Source organism: Phoxinus phoxinus, assembly GCF_949152265.1.
Source record: "Phoxinus phoxinus genome assembly, chromosome: 10".
Classification (NCBI taxonomy): domain Eukaryota; kingdom Metazoa; phylum Chordata; class Actinopteri; order Cypriniformes; family Leuciscidae; genus Phoxinus; species Phoxinus phoxinus.
In genome coordinates this window covers 29,910,083-29,930,980 of record NC_136885.1, presented here as the reverse complement: position 1 = coordinate 29,930,980, position 20,898 = coordinate 29,910,083, and the positions used below count along the sequence as shown (strand labels likewise).

Genomic DNA, 20,898 nt, shown 5'->3' with positions numbered 1-20,898 from the left:
TAAATATTCAGTTTAATTTTCTATTGATTCTGTATAGGACTGTATACTTTATTTATTAAAATTAAACTGCATGTTTCCATTGATTGTGAAGTTAGACATTGAAAATTGCAGATCAAGCGCATGGGGCTGCGGTTTTTCTTGTTATGAATTGTATCCTATTTTCCGTTATTACAGTTGACTACGCGAAGTGATATGGAACTGTAATGAGGTCAAGACCTGCCTGGAACTACTTTAGCCGTGCGGTTCCCTGAAAATAATTGCACACCTCAGAACGTTCGTCAACCAATCAGATTCAAGCATTCAACGACCCTGTAGTATAAGGTTCTATAACCTAGAGGTTCCCGCCTTACAGGCCAGACGGCTCTCGGTCTAAAAGACACAACATGGTGTTTTCTGCCCCGTTTTATTACGGCCCAGATTGCCAAAATGTTTTAAGCATCACTCACTGTCAATTACGTCCTATGAGCAATGTAATGACCCACCATATATATTTATATACATGTATATGCTGTAATGTCCTTCGGAACACTAATTATAAAGGGATGATGCTATTCTAGCCGCTCTCCCTGGAACTCTATGTGAGTTTTCTGGTGATCAGGCACTATGTGTGCCCCGGGCGTGCGCGCCCTTGGGTGTCTGGTGTCGGATCTGAGCACACACAGCGTTTTGCACGAGGTTCCCGTAGCGTCTTTCGACGCAGTACGAGAGAACTCTCGTAAGAGAACGTACTCGGTTACTAACGTAACTTCGGTTCTCTCTAGAAGAGGAACGAGTACTGCGTCTCTGTGCCGTGCATGCATAATACTCTGCGTCGCTTCGGTGATGAAAATCAGTATTTTACAGCCGTGCTAGGATATTTATAGGCCTAGGCCACGCCCGTTCTGCCGCCTGTTCTCCGAATGGAGTTGTTCATGGGTTCAAATCCCACTTCTGACACAAGGATTTTGGAGTGACAGGACTAGAGGACCCAGCTTCAATGACAGAATGCAGGAAAGTTTTCTAAGATCAAGATGTGTAAGAGCAATGCAATAAATAACTGATCACCATGATAGTTTTCGATTTGTTCAAATATAACATAGTACAGGAAACTGCCTTTATTTGTATTATGTTAATCATATTTAAATAGTTAAATGCTGGAATAGAAACACAAAACAAACTAATGTGACATTGTTTATTTATTATCATGTTTTATTTTTGACATTATGTATAATTTTGACAAAAGTCTATTTAGACCTCTATCCATCAACTGTAGCCATGATAAGAGGATAATACATGCAGAGAAGTTATGAACCACATGGGGGCATCCCTGTACAAAGATAGACATTTTCGAGCAATACGTATTGCAATCTCAGCTTGGTAACTGGTTAAAAAAATTCAAATAAATAAATAACTAATCCAGACAATATCGGTCATAATGTGAAAAAAAAATCCTGTTATATATAAAATGTAAAAATGTCTTGTTACTGATTGGCACTAATGCCAACGTAACACAAATTAAGTATTTTTCATCTTTAAGACTCTCTGACTTCAATACAGAACAATTGTATAGCTGTTAAAACATCTCATTTGTTGAAAAGGATACTTGATTTTTAATGCAAGAATTGTGATCCTATTTTTTTTATAGATTCAAGTGTTTTGAATGATACATAATCCCCTATTGTTATTGCAATAATAATAATACAAATAAAAATTGAATTATTTTTCATCATCAATGGTATTAGTATTCAGACATAGTCATTTATAGTTGTTTTCTTGTTATTTTTTAAATAAAACATTCATTTAATCTCTGTCCACCTTAACTGTATTACTTCATCAATAAAAATAAATAAAATTCAAAAAACATTTTTAATGCAAATGCTTTGTATTGTTTCAGTTCTCATTTGCCATAGTACAGCACAGTTTAAATTGTTAAATTGAAAACTGTTGACAAAAAACAAAAGTGAGTTACAGCTGTGGTGTGCAATTTGACGGACCTCCAGTAGGCATTAAAAATGTCTTGAGATGAAGGATCTAAACAAAACTGAAGAATGATACAGAAAAATATTGACTATAAGTAAAAAAACTACAATGAATTATACATTGTGGGTCTTAAAACATTTTGTGTATAACAGATGATTCATTGTCTTAAAAAAAAGTTTGTAAAATCCTGAGTTAGAGCCCCTACAATTTAAATGTATTTAAATGTAAATAAATATTTTCCTTATAATAGGCTATGTTATTTGTCATCCAATCTATTGTTGTAAAACAAACCCAGTCAAGCAGGGGGACAACTACCAAAGAAATTAAAATGATTTGATTAGCATTATGCAATAATGTAAAAAAATATATTTTTTAAAATAAACTTACTATGGGTTGGCTGGGAGCCAGGGTGAGGGTCAAGGGTCAGTAAAGGTTTACCCCTGCTGCACACCCAATCTCTACTCAGGCTGTTGAGAGGTTGGATAGTTTTACCAAGACATTCCTTTTTGTTTTCCCGTGAGGCCTAATAATAACAACACCATAATACTTCTTTCAAATCATCATTCTCATCCTCACCGCGAGTTCTTTCTCTTCCCTAATAGTTTATGTGTAGACCACCCAATAGCCAATTAACCCCTCCCCTTCTCATTAATATTAATGTTCCATTGTCGTTCCGAAGATGTTATTGGCTAGGGAAAAAGCCGGTCGCGTGAGTGTGAACGGATGAAATAACCTGTCAATCTCAACAAGGGCGGGATTTGCCAAGCCCAGATATATGTAAAAATACCATTCACACGCTCTCAGTGGCTGTGACACGAGAGAAGGGGCATTTCGAAATATCATATTCAAATCAGTCTCCGGCGAGGGACGGAAGAAGTGCACAGTTTGAGCAAATGGAGGAAGATAGCAATGAACAGATGAAACCACTCTTAACCACAGTAAGCATAAAGTTATTTGTTGTTGTCTCTTTAGAGTTGAGAGTTTAGATGCCTAGAGCGTTTCTGCGCGCGTTTATTTCAAAGAAAGAAAAGGGTCGTGGATGAGGGTAATGGATGGTGGGATTAGTTTAAAGCATCACTTTCTCTTGGTTGTTAACGACCCAGGATCATCCACATGGTCTTAGTGGACGTGAAAGGTGTTTGTTTTGAGATTGTATTGCTGTGGAAATGTACTTTCATTGTTTTGGGGTGATCACGCTGCTGCCAGGAAGTGTCGTTCAGTTCATTGCGTCACAATAACGGTGAAAGACGAGCGCATTAGACTACGAATCTCTCTCTCTCTCTCTCTCTCTCTCTCTCTCTCTCTCTCTCTCTCTCTCTCTCTCTCTCTCTCTCTCTCTCAGATAAAAAATAATTTGAAGTATTTATAAACATACATAAACGCATACATACACGTTTTAGCTTTTGTTGTGTTTTATTTTCTTCCTTCAAAATAATGTCCTCGTAAAGACGAGATTTGTGCCAAACTTTGCAAAAACTGTATAGCAACATACAACAAGCAATAATGAGTGTTTATTCTCTGTTTATATTTACATTTAGTTTTTAGCTGAGATGATCTGCTGTAAAAAACAGAAATTTTCCTCTGGTTGTATGTCACTGTCACATTTCCATTTTATAGTGATGTACCTTACTATTCCAGAAGAAAAAGTCATAATCACATAATCCTTTCTGAATATGAACTCGAAAGATTGAAGTCCACTCATTTTTATCACTTGTTATGTTTGTCAAGATAGGGCATTTATTAAATGTCAACCCAGTTAACATGAATTTGTATAGTATACAATTGATAATTCTCTCTCTCTCTCCTTCTGCTATTACTGTTTACATGTATGAGTAAGTGTGCACTTCTCTCTCTCTCTCTCTCTCTCTCTCTCTCTCTCTCTCTCTCTCTCTCTCTCTCTCTCTCTCTCTCTCTCTCTCTCTCTCTCTCTTAAATTGAAATTCAAAATGAAAAAAATGAAATTCCCAAAAATATTGCAAAGCATTGCTAATGTTTACAGTGAATCTAGAACACGCATAAGACAAATACAATAAAGGCCTTCTGAAGCAAAGCGATGCGTTTGTGTAAGAAAAATATCCATATTTAAAACTTTACAAACTGTAATCTCTAACTTACGTTAATTATCGTACGCACGTTCGCGAGAGACTGGCGTTCCAGCGTGCTATGTAGCCTAGAACCGGTGTTTTGTTTTGCTCTAACCTCTGCGCTCGCCCGCTCACCACCAGAATTTACGCTACGCCTGCGTCGTACGTCAGACGCTGGAACGCCAGTCTCTCGCGAACGTGCGTACGATAATTAGCGGAAGTTGGAGATGACAGTTTGTAAAATGTAAAATATATTTTTCTTACAAAAACGCTTCGCTTCAGAAGGCCTTTATTAACCGCCCGGAGCCGTGTGGAGCACTTTCATCATGAAAATATGCACTTTTATGGACTTCAAAACAGAAACAGCCATTCACTGCCATTATAAAGCTTTTCTTTTTTAAATATAACTCTGATTGTATTCATCTGAAAGAAGAATGTCATATACACCTAAGATAACTTGAAGGTGAGTAAATCATGGGTTAATTTTTATTTTTGAGTGAACTAGGCTATCCCTTTAAGTGTAAGTATATTAGCTCATATAAGTAAATGCATACAATGGGTCTCATTCATGAAACACGAGCAGAACGAATTTTTGTGTAAATCGTGTGTAAAGTGGTTCTGGCGTAAATTTTCGGATTCATTAAAATGTTCGTATTTTCCAAATGTTAGTTGGTACGAAAGAAATCTACACCTGCTCCCAACCACGTGTAAATAGTGCGTTTAACTTCCGAACGTTTTGCTCATTAATAAGGCTGCATTTTAATTCACCTAATCGGGTACATTTACACACAGCATTTTGAAAAAATATTATTATATATAGCAATACATATGGTTTTTCTTTTTACTTTTATTATGAGAGCCAGTAATAGCATCTGCAAACAGTATACTTTAATAAAATAATTAATTGCTTTCAATAGGGCTGGGCTATATTTTTTCGAAGTGAACTAATTAGTTTTTTGCAGTCGCTTCATGTCGAACCATTTTCTTTTCACTTCTGGGACTGTTCGATTAACAGATGAAACTCCATTAACTGCATCTGTATGCTGCCAAGCTTCCTTTTTTTAGGACCTGATACGCCACTATAGGCTACGCTTGAAAATAAAATGTGGCGTTTTTAATGAACATCTGATAATAAAACTTCAATTTCTGCATCTGAGAAATTGTTCTTTTTCATTCGCTTTTGAAAAGACATGTTGAAATCCTTCTTTTGGTGTCATAATATGATGCCCATATATAGTTGTCAGTCGGATTTAATGGGCGGGATTTATGGTAATTGAGAATGAGACATTTAAATGGACAGTGTGAATATTGTTACATTTGTTTACAAAGTGTGTAAAGCATAACATACGGGCTTATGTTTTCATATAAACAGTAACCAGTGGGCCATCGCTAGTTGCTACACTCATTTTCTTTTTCTATTTACAGTTTTACACTTAAAGTATTGGTAATACTAAAAAATAACAGTGTCTGACTTGCTACCATCATTCTGTTGTGTTTTCCCCTCAATTGTCAGTCTCATGTTGGTGCAGTGCAGGTATGTTGTCTGTATTATGTAATGATGATTACGATTCAAATGGCAAATCTGAGTTAGACTGCAATCCAGATAAGGAAATTGTAAGCTTGTACGTTATTGCTTAAGTATGTATATTGTTTAGATGTCGTTAAACAAAGTTAGCATTCTATTTATTGGAAAATTTTGGAATGGGCAGAGTTCCTGTTATGTAACAAAGAGCCTGTTTTAATTTCTTCCTGTTGCTTAGTTCACTACTACTCATCACTCCGTTGTCTTCAGGACAATGATGCTCCTCTTCTGTTCTCTGCCGTGACTCCATCGGGAGATTAGCAATGATGGAAGATTTCATGGTTCGTTGAGTGTGTGGTAATGTTACAGCACTGGTTCAGAATGGAAGATTAGACAGGAAGTTTGTCATTGTTTCTCTGGCTGGAGGATCAGCAGCTCGTGGGGCAGCTGGGAACCAGCAGACAATGCTGTTGATAAAGCCACAGAGGGCACAGCCGTAAGCTCAGCAGGTTTAGAGTAGCTGCGGACAGTAGGATGAGGCTCTGTCTGTGACCTGTCAGTGTACAGTAGTCAACACAGTTGCTCTGTTAACTTACAGCTAATTCACAAGTCTTTCTGGTTCCATTTGTTTACATATGTTGAGAGTGACATGTCAGAATTGATCAGACGTATAATCTTAGTACAATGTAAACTAGGCCTAGAGAGACTCTGGAAACATTTTATTTTGAGGGAGAATCTGCAGAATATAGATTTAAATGTAACAGAATCTGACGTTTTATTTTGGATCACAAATATTTATTAAATGACAATATTTCATAAATGAGCACAGACGTTGTGAGATTTTTCATATAGATTCTCTATAGAATCTCTAATCATATGTAAAACCAGGCAGCATTTCTTCTGAAGTGGGTTTTGTTGTTTCACATTTTTGTTCCATAAAAGATTTTGTTAATCTTAGATGAGAGTTTGAGAGCGTTCAGCAGTGCAAAGTCTGTTTGCCAGTGCCTAGTATTAGTTTAGTCTGTTTTATGTTTTTAAAAGCGTATGGTATGGTAACACTTTACAATACAACATTAGTTAACTATATTAGTTAACATGAACAATGAAAAGTACTTCTAAAGCATTTGTTAATAAGTATTATCAAAATTAATAATTGTGTTCAGTATTTTATTCACAAATCGCTGCAATAGATTTAAAATAGATAGTTTGATGTAACGGGCCAGACCACAACCAAATAAAGAAAATATGTCCTTGTCCCCCCCCATTCCCCATGCAAAGCTCACTGTCTGGTGTACACCTGAAATATAACTATGTATATCGCATCAGCTTGCAATAACTGAATGATTTTAATACAATACCACCATGTACATCGGACCCAAGCGGCGCAACGCAATGAAAGACAATAGAATTTGCCAGAATTTGCTATTATAATGGCTTCGTCCGAAAGCTTTAAAATCATGGCACGTCAGAATCCAATGTTAGCTTCACTTCCTGTCTCCTGAGATACCTTCATCTGATAGATTTTTGAAGGTATCATATGTATCCTGATAGGACAGCGAGGCAACAAGTCAGCTGCTTAAGCTTTTGGACGCAGCCAATCAGTGATGCTGTCTACACTCGACAAATCCCTGACAGTAAACCGATGCCTCGTTCTATTTCTGACATACTCAAAGCACTCGCAATACTTCTGACATGAAGGACGAGTGGTATTTTTTTTTTATTTGTAGACAGTGCAGTGTAGACAGCCTCAAGTTGTTGTGGCGGCGTAGAGAAAGATCCCAAATTCAGTTCTCTTCCTCAGCTCATATGGCCAAATATATCAAAATGCCCGCCTTGGCTAGTATTCACGTCGTAAACACTGTCAGTTATGTCTTAAATGAACGAAACAGATGGAAAATAATTTGTATTCATGTCTCCAAAGGATCCTTGCATCGGGTCTTGTGACAGCAGCCTAATAATCCTGCTGCTGTCTGTGTCATTTAATGTTAATCAAACAACAAAAGACGAAGAAAAAATCATTAACTGCTCTTGCCTGAATAACTTTTGTACCTTTAATAATCAGTGTATATTTATTTAATTCATACAGTGAAGACTAAACAGTGCTTTATTTTTACATTCGATCATGTAATTTCAGTTGTAGTTCTAGCTTGAATGCTGTTAAATAAACCTGTAGGCCAACCGAAAAACAAACAAATCAAATGTGGGAATGTAATTGGTTAACTTTTGCAAATGCTCAGCACATCAAAATACAATATTCGCTTATTAATCAGTAAATTCTTGAAGCATGCACTTGTATGGTTTGTCTGAAAGATTTTTTTTAGAAACAAATGTAACAATGGTTCCACCTAGAATAAAATGGGACTTTTTTTTTTTTACTTATTATTCTTCAATGAATTCCCCATCATTCATACAGACTGCACAGCTTTAATTACAGGCATTAACAGCTTCACTGGCTGAATGGCACGACTTCCTACAAAGGTTACTCTGTTGTCAGGGGTAAATTCTTCCTCTTCATGAGCATCAGTGTGCACATACCTATGGCTTAGTACAGCATTGTGTGTGTGTGATCGCAACATTTGTTCTCTTTTACAAATGTGATATAACAACTTTTACTGGACTTTTTTTTTCTCTGACATCTTTATTGCAGGAACTCTTTAGTCCAACTGTACATTTGTGGGTTAACTAAAAACTCTCCCTTTACTTGTGTAACACACACCCTTTATGGTCATCATAGTTTCTCACAAAATTTTAACTAATAACTGATTTATGTAATGAAATTATAGAATTATAGAAGTCTACATGCATTCGTGCAATTTTCTTTATTATGATTATAATAATCAAAAAGGTGTGGACACTGTAAATAAGACATTGATTGTGCTACACAGGATTATATTGTTGTTATCATGTAGTAGCCTATATTGTTTCGTGCCCTTTAACACCTTAGGGCAATAGCATTCTGTCCTTGCTTCCCAGCGCTCAGGCCATGTATAGCTCCAGTGCTCGTGGAAAAACACATGCACACCCTCACTCACTGAAACAGCTCTCGGATATAAATATCGCCGCTTGTTTAGGTCTTTGCAACCAGGAGTGAGACCCATCCGGCGTCAGCATAAGAACTGTGCGCTGGCAGAGTCTTGCAGGATTCTCTCTCTCTTATGCTTCCTAGGCAGAGTGACAGATCTTGGTGGAAGCAGACTGCCATTTTTTAGGAAGTGTGTGAAGACTTCCTCTTCCACTCATCCTGATTGTAGCTTGTCATTCCTTTTTGCTTTTAAGTAGCCTAAATATTTGAATGCTTCAGGTTGATCTTTGGTTTTAACATCTTTATTTAGGGGACCATATTTATGAGCTGGACCTGAGCGTCTGCATCATTGAAGCTTTTGTGGTCTTAAGTGCAGTTTGATTTTCTCCAAGTGACGAAGTTTTAAAGTTCCTCCCCAGGGTCTGTGAAAAATGCAGGACTTCTGGGGAGATGTTGTGAATTTGAGGACCACCAGAGGAGCTACGAAATTCTCGGTATGTTTTTTTTTTTTTTTACTCACTGTTGTTGTGTATCTGTCTGACCTAATGCTGGTTTTTTTTTTTTTAGCTTGGCATATGACTCAGATTCTACGTAGCTCATCAAATATGCTTTGGCTTGGTGCTTGCTCTGTGGGTTCGGTTTCAAAACATTGCCTTAGGAACACAGTATAGTGTGTTTACTAGAGCTGCACGATTAATTGTTAAAAGATCGCAATCTCATTCCTAAATGACAATTTGTCTGTCTATTAAACATTTGACAAAATCACACCAAAACATTCAAATCTAGTTGGCGCTGCCGATGAGCCAGAGACAGCAGTTGTCATTGATAAGTATGATACCGCTTCACAAAGTCTTCGCCCAGAGTATCGTTATTTCTGTGTTACACAGAAAGCGTCACAAAACTGGGATAAAGGTTTATAATTCAAATACAAACACTGATGTCTTCAGAAGCAATCAAAATAGAGAATTGAATCATTCATTCAGGAGATTTGTTCCAAACTATTCTGATTCCTCAAGTAATGAAAACAAGTGAAGTCTTTATGAGTGAGTCATTGAATCATTCATTCAAACCGATATTTTAAAACCATTCATTCAGATTCATTAAACAGTTTAAATATACAGCAGCAGCAATTAACATTATTTAAAAACCTATAGTAAATGACATGGTATTTTGTTTAGTTGTCTGTTCAGAATCGTGGGAGGATCGAGATTTCTTTTTGAAACAAAACAAATGTGTGATTCTCAATTTATCCAAAATCGTGTTTACTTTGACATTTAATTTACATGAGAATGAAATTTGGTGGCATTCTGATGAAGTGTGTCACTGGTTTCAAGACACCTTGTCTGTCAAGTGTTGTTACGGTAAATTCTAAGTCCACATTGTACCCTTTGCTGCGTTTTGCCCTTTGGGTTGATATCTGATGCCATGGCTCTCAGGAATGCTTGGACAGTGGCCCGTGCTGAGACAGAGCCACCTTGGGTTTTTTTTTATACACGGGATTGTACTGGAATGTACAGGAAGAAAACATTTATCTCACAGCATAATATAGTCTAGCAAACATTGATACACTTTGATTCCAGTAGTGTCAATGTGTATCCCCATGAATATGTCAGAAATGTGTTTTGTGTGTGTATAAAGTAAACCACGTTCTACAGGCTAAAATGAATACTGCGCATTTGTACCAATCCGCTTGTTAAGTTTAATGTCACATGTCACAGTTTTGGGGTCTAAACGCTCTATCACTTGCCAAATGCATACAATAAACGGTGCTAAAATAATCTTGTCCCCACTATAATTTCAATAAATTTACAAGTCACATCAGGCATCAATAATTATAAATGTAGAGGTGAGATTATAGTTTAGACTACTTAAAAATGTGCACAGAAAATAATATAGCATTTAAAACAAAACAAAAAAACACTGAATAAGCTGAATTGGCGCTAATTTGAAAGTGAAACTAAAATGCGCACGGCCGCACGTGTCCACAGGCACAGAGCGAGCAGAACAGAGTGAGCGTTTTTCCATAGGAATGTTTCCCGAAAACGCTCACTCTGTTCTGCTCGCTCCGCGCCCGTGGACACGTACGGCCGTGCGCATTTTCGTTTTATTATACAATTGTTATTATGCAATTGTCGGTTGGTTATGGCAGAATTTATTTTTACACTGTGCTCTTTTGAATGAGCTCAGAAAAATATGCCCTGAAATAGTTTAGCGGTAAGAATAGCTGTGAATGTGATCTGACCATAGTTACATCATCCTTGTCATGCAGCTGCCCAGAGGACGTAGTTGTCTATTGTTTATTTTAAAGTTCTAATATGCAGGTTTATTAGTAAGGTTGATTCATTTATTCTTAGGTTTTAGTTTAGATATGTTTCATGTATTTTTTTATATATATATTATATATATATTTGTTAAATATATATTTATGTGATGTCACAGGAAAGGAAGAGGTTACTCTGTTTTCTCACAGACCTATGCAGCTTTCTGTCTGGAGACTTGGCAAGTGCAGCAGCAATGGTTGGGAATTGTGGGAATTGGGGTATTATCTGGGGAATTGAAACAAATATGCAGTAGAGGGACTCATGCATAGTCCTGAGAATACCCTGGGTCGCATCTGGAAAAATGTCACATAATCACCATCTCTAATACACCAGCTCCTTCTACAGCGACCACCAAAATGTTCTCATAGACATGTGGGGATCTCTTGGGAAATTCTGGACAATTTCTAGTGTGCACTCTTGTGTCCCTCAAGCATACTTTAAGATCCTTTCTAGGCTGAAAGTGGAAAAATTTTCTCATTTCATGATCATCATTGTGCCTGTAAATTGCAGCTTTGTCCTGATAATAGATCAAATGGAGTTAACTTGGTTTGGGCCCAATTTAAGCTCATTGTCTTTGTATAAAAGTGAGTGGGCAGCATGTAACAATTCTAACCACTCGTTTACATGGTCACCAAATGTGACTCAAGCTTTTAAACCGATGTGGTTGGAAAATATTGTGCAGTAGACATATTATAGACTGGAAGTGGACATGTGCAGCATGCATTTAAAGAAGTTTAGTCTAAGCCCAGACTTAGACAAAATGATACTTAATTGAAACGTCCTGTGTCCTAGTCCCTCATGATGGAGCATCGATAAGCAAGGGCGGAGAAACCGTTATCATTTGTGGGGACTTATCCCCATCACCTTTTAGGAGACAATAATTATTTTTCAAAGACTAATGCCTCAATGTGTCCCCACCACTTTTCAGGTCTTCCCTGCTTCCCTGCACAAAAGACAGGTGCCAAATGACAGCAGCTGTTCGTTGATAATATGGTCTTAAAGCACGTCTTATTTTAGAGACGTGTTATTATGGCCCCAGGTTAAAACTTTTTTTTTTTTTTTTTTACTTTCGATGAAATTGTTAGTGGTGACCGATGCTAATAAATCATATTTTTATATTTAAGTGTTCAATTACTGATGAGCAGAACCATTTTTGATACAATAAGAACATGATCATTAGACTACAGCATCAAAATCAAATGCATTATGAATAATTGAATAAATGTATCATTATTATTGTTATTTATGCAATTTATGATATATATGTATATATATATATATATGTATTTGGCTACAATTTTTGTCGTTAGCTAAATAATGTGGGATGAGTTACAGTACATGACAAATTTTAATATCTTAGGTTAGAATTTTTTTCCGATCCCAAAATCTTAGTATGACCATTGAGCAATAGTAATTGTTGCCTTAGCAACTAATTAGCTTAGTATTTCTGTAGACATGTAGGCTATTTCAGTTTTTAGTTACTCTTTTTGGCTGAGTGTCCACATGCTTTGGTGATGCAAAATGAACTCTAGTTGTTTATTATGTGACCTATTTTCTTCAGTTTTGTGCCAAGGAGACCATTTTCAAAAACAATAGTCTTAAGCCCAATTACGGTATAAACGCTCAACTATTGCGCAATTCTCAATTACACAGATTAAGGCAGGAGTAACTGGAATGGCTGCCCTTTGTGTTGCCATGGATTGTTTGTTGACTCTGTTGTGACACAAATTTATCCGCCTTTATCTCTCTCTATTCAGGGCAATGATGAGGAAGCTGTTGTTGATCAGGGAAAAACCAGCTCTACCATCCACACAAACTTTGAAAAAGAAGAGCTTGAAAGTAAGTCACTCCATTCTTTCACATAACCCCCTCCTTTATTTACTCCTCAAAATCATATGCTTTGTTTATCCTCAAGCATACCATCTGGTCTTTTGGCACATGGAGGTCTACAGTGAATAATATCTGCGGTTCTTTCACATTTGTTACTTTTGGGAGTGTTTTAAAGCACACTGATTATAACCATCAACCTCATTTCACTCTTTGGCTGAGTTCAATGAGCTTTTTGACCTTAAACGTGTCTTAAACCCCACCCACCCCCCCCAGGTGATCTGATCCTGCTATCAGCCTTCTGCATGTGTTCTGGAAGCTTGTACATGTTGGAAAGGAGGCACTAAGTGTTTGGTAACAGCGTTTTGTCAGATGAGTAAGGCAAGGAATGTCTAGAACTCCCAGGAACTCAGTTTTAAAGTGACTCGTACAGTGTGAGTGAACATATGACCTACATCTGGCTCTTACAATTATGGCATTCATAGTCTGGGAATTGATTCCCTTACTTTGGCGTCAGTGAATGAAACCAAGCTGTAGCCTAAGTAGTGCCGGACAGATGTACTGATATATATGCATTAATAATCCAATTCAAGATTGAAATGCACTATTTGTAATACTGATATACATAAACAGACCAATTTACGGTAATATTGACAAATGTTTTCTTTGTTAAAACTTTGTTAAAAATAATCATTACATTTGATTATTGTCATTTATATGTTTAGGTATTCATTTAAATGTTAGGTATTATTTATGTATTTATATATTTCATTTACATTACCTCTTAAAATGTGTTTTAATACATTTTAGAATATAATTTATTCCTTTTAAAGTAGCATGTATGGGTGAGCTGGCCTCCCGCTCACTTTAATAGCATTACGATGGATTAGACAACAGCTCAAGATCTAATGAATTGAACTGGGCCTGCTCGGGTCATGCATGTGTGCCCTCCAGCATGAACTGTACTCTCTATTTCTCATGTAAAACACCATCTTGAACTGAACATTCCTGTTTGTTCTCTTTCACCGTCTTTTTGAAAGCCAATGTCGTTTTTTAAGGGACGTAACAGGAAATTCTTTGTAGGCCTATATTATTCAGTATAATGATTTTAAAAAGCATATTTCTTGCATTTTTTTATGTAGCTGATTCAAGTTCTTTAGCACAATGTTTAATCTGCTCTTTTCCATACAGTGAAAGTAAATGGTGACCGCAGCTATCAGCAAGATTTTCAAGCCAATATTTTATAAATACTTTCAATAGTTCTATTAAATTATTCTCTACACAAAGCTATGTATGCGGCTGTAGAAAAATGTGAATATAGTGCATAAATCAAATAGACTACTTTCATTTGGCGCTTACTGATAACTGCAGTTTCCATTTACTTTCATTGTATGGAAAAGAGCATGAGCGTTCTGCCGAACATACTTTTGCACTCAGGTTTGGAGTGACATGAGGATGAGTAAATGAATACAGACTCTTTAAATATATATATATATATATATATATATATAGCTTTAATTTATAGACCTCAGACAGGATTCTTTTGTTATCTTTGTTCATGCCGTTCTGCCAGACACATGTAATGATATAATCGTAACAGACGTAGGGCAATGAGTCATGTCATTTTGGTGCCAATTTTATCTCTTCAGCTTCATGCTCTTTGATATCTTTATCATTTTCTGTGTTTTCCCTGCCGGCTGAGTGCCTTGGCTAATTATTGTAATTAGTAAGGACCAGGATGTGTTTTCACAGGCATGCAGCTCTGCACAGGGCTGTTGTTTTGAAGCTGGTGTTTAGGGGAGTGTCGAGATAATGTGGGAGGAAGGTTTAGTATTGGTCATCCCACCTCCACCCCCTTTTCCATATTGCTTGCCTTTAAATGTGTTTCTTTGTATTCACACCCGTTATTTTCTTCTAAATCTAAATAGGGCACTGTTTTCATGTAATCTGACTAAAACCATCTAATTGCCTTTAGAGGCTTAATTTAGATTTAATGATGTGCTTTGGAGACCTTTGACCCCAGTGTGTATGGAAGTCAACAGTGACTACTTCAAGTTGTGGAATACATGCTTTAAAGGATTGATGCACATGAGATAAGTGATTTGCAGTGCCTTCATGTGTCTGAAAAATTTGCAAGATGTTTTCATGAGCTGTTGTGGCTGACAAAGTGTGTACTCGAGTCTCAGCCTCCCATGCATTCTCCGCATAGACAGGCGTGTGAAACTGGTGTAGACACAGCAGGCGTTTGCACAGACCACACACGTGTTCACACACTTCCCACCCTGACACTGAGCGCTCACTGCACAAAACCGGGCTGAATGAAGTTAGGTTCAAATTGCTTGTTTTTTTTTCCTTTTCTTTTTGACATCATTCTTGTGACGCATGCAGCTTCTGCTTCCCAGAAATCTGCCTTCAAATCAAAAACTCAAGCATGGGTGGCAGACTTAACTTTTAAGCTTTCCTTGAAGTACGCCAGAGACAGTTAAGATGTTATTTATGTCTTTTTTAAAAGCACATCGGGTTTCTTGCACAGTTTGTTCACAGTGTCATATTGAGTTTAGGACAGTTGCTCCGCAGAAGTTTGGGATATATGTACTGGAACATAGGAGGAGCACTTTAATTGTGCATGTTTATTCCCCCTATTTTTACATTTAGATTACTTTGGCCATAACTAAACCAAACCCTAACCGTAACTCTATAGTAAATGCATGTTATTAATTAATATTACTCAGTACTTATTTGAGTAAGTACAATGTAACTACGTCACCTCAAAATAACATGTAACCAAAGTTTATGTTTTGAGAACATTTATAATTTAATAACATTTTTAAATGTAATATTTGACAAGTCTCAAAATTAATTTCCTAATTCCTAAGTTTTCATACTGTATATTAGAATATTGTGACGCTTAAATGTGCTTATAGCATTTAAAATTCTATATTGAACGGGGTTTATTTTTACGTTGTTATTTTTTTTTAAACGACTTGCTATGTCTTTACTCACACCAGTAAGTGTTAATAATATAAACCTGTGCTTATTATTAGTGGATGGAGTCCATGTGTTTTGGGTAGATCTTGTGCATCATTGTGCATTTGTTTGCAGTTTGTCGGGAACATTTTTGTTTTTGCGCATTGAAATGTGGCTCAGGAAGTGCTTACTTATGAGATAGGCAATTCAGACAATGAATAATTCAGCTTGTGTGTCTGGAACATTGTTTGTATGTTGTATTTGGTGTCTTCCTTTTCTTGTCCTTTAAGGACTTTAAAAGGCACTCCTCTCACATGCAGTACAGGACAGGTGGATAAAGTCTTTCCCTTTATAGGTCACAGGGCAGTTTATGTGGGAGTACATGTACCTATAGGAAGACAAAGCAGACGTAGACATCGCCATCGTGGTCACAAGCACCATCGGAAAAGGAAGGAGAGAGAGTCTGAGCGAGAGGACGGGAGAGAATCACCATCGTACGGTAAGAATAACAGTCTAGAATGTCTCCATGCAGCTAATTTTAATGAAGGAATGGTAATAATTTCCTGTTTATCCCTGTCTATTTTGTCTAAGTATCTTGACTCATTGGCATTGGTCTCTCTTACTCATGGCTGCAGACACTCCCTCACAGAGGGTCCAGTTTATCCTCGGCACTGAGGATGATGATGAGGAGCACATTCCTCATGACCTCTTCACTGAGCTCGACGAGCTGTCCTTCCGTGACGGAAATGCTTACGAGTGGAAGGAGACAGCCAGGTGAGGACACAAAATGAAGCCTGAGAGTGCATGTGTGTGCATGTGTACTTGTGTATACTGGTTTATTGTAAACTACTATGCTATATGTATATTGGCCAAAATGATTAATTAGCTGATAATTATAGTGATTTAACACTGACTAAATTAAATAAATATATAAAGTTATTAAATGCATCATGTGATGTTGCAATAAATAAATAAGTGAAATGAAATGTAAGGATAAATAAACAAGGCATGAAATACACTTTTAGACTAATTTATTGATTGAAACATTTCATTATGCATTGTTGTTTTGTGATTATTTGATTTGTTTTATATTGTCTGCTTAATTTATTTCTATTTAATTTCGTAATTCTTTAAGTTTTTATTTTTAAGGTGTATTTCAGGTGGTTTCATCATGTTACATAAAAAAAATTATGTATTTCATACCGTATTTATTTGTTCCTAGTTCCTACATTTTATTGTATTTTTTATTAGTTTATTGCAAAATATAATTTCATTATATACTTATTTAATTTAGTCACTACATAATAAAGGGCCATTTTGAAAATATTTGCATTGGCTGATTAACAGAACAAAAGTGTTCCAGTTCCAATATGTTGTCAATGGATAATGTGCTTTTTTTTTTTTTTAGTAAAATGTCTGAAAGTCATTGCATTTAATAACAAAATATCAAAGTGGCATATATATCAAGTGGCATATATTCGGCTAACATCATAAAGCTAGACCTTTTATCAGAAAACTTTTCGTTGCCATTTTCACAAAGACTTTAGAAGGACTTAAAAAGATATGATGTTTTGTATGATGTAATTTCCTCTCAAGTTCACCAATGATGTAGTTCATCACATAAACTATGGACAACCTGAACATTTGTCCACCAGAATGTGTCAAAATACTTGTCTTAATACATGGTCATCATCAAATCCTATTTGTTGCAGGTGGTTGAAGTTTGAGGAGGATGTAGAGGATGGAGGAGATCGCTGGAGTAAGCCTTATGTCGCCACGCTTTCCCTGCACAGCCTGTTCGAGTTACGGAGCTGCATTCTCAATGGCACTGTCATGCTGGACATGAGAGCAAACACCATTGAGGAGATAGCAGGTAACATTTGGCTTTTAAATAAACCCTTCTGTCTCAGCATGAACACATTGAATGTCTAAAAAATGATGGCCTCTCTTCTCCCAGACATGGTATTGGACAACATGGTGGCATCCGAGCAGCTGGATGAGAGTTTGAGGGAGAAGGTGCGGGAAGCCATGATGAAGAGACATCACCACCAGAATGAGAAGAAGCTCAGCAATCGCATCCCGCTCGTACGCTCCTTCGCCGACATAGGCAAGAAACATTCAGACCCGCACTTGCTTGAGAGGAATGGTGAGACCTTTTGCTGTGTTTGACTTTTTTTCTAATATTTAATAGATTCTGTTCAATCCACTAATTATTGAGCCTTTGTTCCCACTCAAAAACAAGAAATGAAGGAAAGTAGGGGTGCATAGGGTCCTTGTGCCTGTGGCCAGCTGTTGTTAAAGACGCCCGCCAGGGAGTGTATGTGACTAGATGTTTTGTTTCTTCGATGCTAAAAGCATTGGATTTGAATGTGAAGTGCATGGTGCATTTCATTGATTGATTTCAGGCCATCACTGTGTGCTGTGTTGGTTGCATTTCCTGTCTTTACTCACACTAAAAACTTTGTCAATGAAGAGCTCAAGTGATGGTGTTGTTATGGTCAAGGCCTGTTCCACAAGAAATGCTTGAACCAGCTATGAGACAGAACAGCGGCGTTATACAGAAAATACCGTAATTATGGGTTACTACGTTACATTATATATTTAATTATATTTTATGAACATTTATTTATTTATATCGTCTTGATGTCTAATTTTCATGAATAGTGACATCATACGGTATTATTAAAAAGTTTGGGGTCGGTAGGATTTAAAAAAAATATTTATAATATTACGAAATATTGTTAAAAAAAAATCAGGATACTTGAATGAATATAAAGTTCAAAAGAACAGCATTTATTTGAAGTGGAACTTTGCTTTTACTTTTTTAACAAATTAAATTAAAATATTAATATCTTAATATACTTATTTTTTATATGTTACTGACCCCAAACTTTTGAACAGTAGCTTACATACAAATGGTGATTTAATATAAGTTGAGCAGAACTCAAACACCAAAATCTGCTTGGATAATTTGGATTCAGTCATTCAGAAAGACTTACTGAACAGAAAGTGCTGCATGTTTGTTTCACTGCATATTTGGAACTAGCTTCAAACCCAGCTCACAATTTTATTTGAATGAAAATAATATTTTGCTCCATTTTTTTTTGCTTCATAACTTGTATAGCAAAATATTGTATTGATGAAATATATTTACCGAGCGTTTAAAAAAAAAAAAAATCCTGCTTAGTTGAAAGTGTTGCGTTGCAAAAATAGGCTCTGTTCTGAAATGCTACTTGAGTGCTGCTTCTGTGAAACAGGCCTAGCTCTGATTCTCAGAGTTGAATGTGGGTTCTGTGATGGCAAACTACAAGCTAGCCTGTTTTTTTTAAATGTTGACGATCAGCGTGTGATGGTCATGTTTCTGGGTGTTGAATCGTGACTGATTTGCACTTTCCGTTCTTGCCGCCATCTCACGTCCTCACTTCATTCTAACCTTCCCAACTCCCTCATCTTAACATTTTTGCTTTTATTTTATTCATCAATGTTACTTTATTCCATCTGCAGTCAGTTTACTTTGTTTTCCTCTCTTCATACTTTTTTTTCCCTCATCCTTTTTGACTTCCTGCAACTGATCCCATCAGGGGAGGGTCTCTCTGCCTCCCGTCTGTCCCTCCTTAGACGTACCTACTCCACCTCCACTCCCCCCAGCTCGCGCCGTCCCTCCAGAGACTCCCACGGTTCCCGTTCCTCCATCATTTTCAACCAGCTTCTGCCCAGCACCAACTCCACCCCTTCTGCCACCCCCAACGGCTCCCCTTCCGCCACCCCTCAAAACACCCCCCCTACCGCCCACCGCGCTTCATCATCTCTCCGCTCCCCAGGACCCTCTCAGCAGGGGCCCGAGCTGCTGGTGGCGCGGGGAGAGAGAGAGGACATTCCAGAGGTCGTGGTGTTCCCGCCCGAGGAGGAGGAGGAACCGCTGTCACTGTCTTTCGCCACTCAGGATGAGAAGGTGGTTCATGACCTGAACAGGGTGGCACGGCTATTGCCCCTACCGCAGTCAGGCAAATATCCAGCCCATCAGCATGATGTGTCTCCTGCATGATACATTTGCTCAGCCTCACACTCTTTTTAGATTTGTCATGAGTGTTTGAGTCCAGAAAACGTATTACATTAGATAAGAAAGGAATGCGCTACACTGTGTTCTAAGTAGCAATGTGCAGTTTGAGTATTCTGTTTTCGATTACGGCACATAAACTACTATTTATTTTATTCAGTTAGATTTTATTCATTTTTTTAAAAGAAATTAATTATTGTATTCTGCATGGCCGCATTATATTGATCAAATTTTTTTTATATCTTTCTATTCATTAAAGAATCCTGAAAAAAGTATCATGCTTTGCACAAAAATATTAAGCAGCACAAGCTGCTCAACTTTCATAATAATAATAAGAAATGTTTCTTGAGCAGCAAATCAGCATATTAGAATGATTTCTGAAGGATCATGTGACCGTAATAATGACTCATTCAGCTTTGCCATCACTTAAATTATATTTTAAACCACAATAAAATAGAAAACAGAATTTTGAATTGTATTATTTCACAATACTCTTCTGATCAAATAAATGCAGACGTTGTGAGCTTAAGAGACTTAAGACAAATCTTTTGAAAAGTAAAAATGCATATAAAAAAAAGTATAATATAAAATGAATAATGTAAATGTAAACCTGAAATCTCTCACCAACATCTCGCTAAACTCAAACTTCAAGAGGAAAGTGTACGTGTGTGTGTGTGTGTGTTTATACATTAAAAATGCTTGCATTTTAACCATTAAATATATATATATATATATATATTTCATTAATTATAAACCCAAATCTGCAGTCATACATTAAAATCAATTTTATTGTATTAGTCAGTAAAAATAATCTGATTATGTAATACACGCTACTTTCAACACATTACTCCAACACTCACTTTCTCTCCTGTCTCTTTCTGACCTGTCTCAGTCCCACTTTTCCCTCTCACCTTAAGTATTTGAATGTCGTCTTGTCACACCGTGTCCCCACACGTTTTTCTTGAATTTCGCTATGTTCAGCCATTCAGAGAGCTTGACTACACATAAGACATTTTAACTTGGCACCCTGTTTTATCTTTCCCTGAGAATACACACGTGTACAGAACATCCAGTAGCAGCACCTGCAATGCTCATGTGCTCACTTTGATGTTTTTTTGTGTTTTTTTTACTTTTAAGCA

At 36.9% G+C, this 20,898-nt stretch overlaps 1 protein-coding gene across 10 annotated transcripts in view; it reads left to right on the top strand.

The window, feature by feature from the left end:
- The first annotated feature begins 2,740 nt into the window (after positions 1–2,740).
- Positions 2,741–20,898, top strand: part of slc4a7 (solute carrier family 4 member 7) — a 40,946-nt gene continuing 22,788 nt past the window's right edge. For 4 of the 10 annotated variants that reach the window (XM_079625181.1, XM_079625178.1, XM_079625182.1 and 1 more), the window contains exons 1-7: positions 8,911–9,081; positions 12,666–12,747; positions 16,058–16,201; positions 16,338–16,476; positions 17,415–17,575; positions 17,660–17,848; positions 19,284–19,706. In XM_079625181.1, the coding sequence (XP_079481307.1) occupies positions 9,019–9,081; positions 12,666–12,747; positions 16,058–16,201; positions 16,338–16,476; positions 17,415–17,575; positions 17,660–17,848; positions 19,284–19,706 (1,201 nt within the window). In that variant the 5' untranslated portion in view covers positions 8,911–9,018. Of the gene's footprint in view, positions 2,898–8,910; positions 9,082–12,665; positions 12,748–16,057; positions 16,202–16,337; positions 16,477–17,414; positions 17,576–17,659; positions 17,849–19,283; positions 19,707–20,898 lie in introns of those variants that run through there. The other 6 variants (XM_079625179.1, XM_079625180.1, XM_079625185.1 and 3 more) reach the window with 6 other exon arrangements.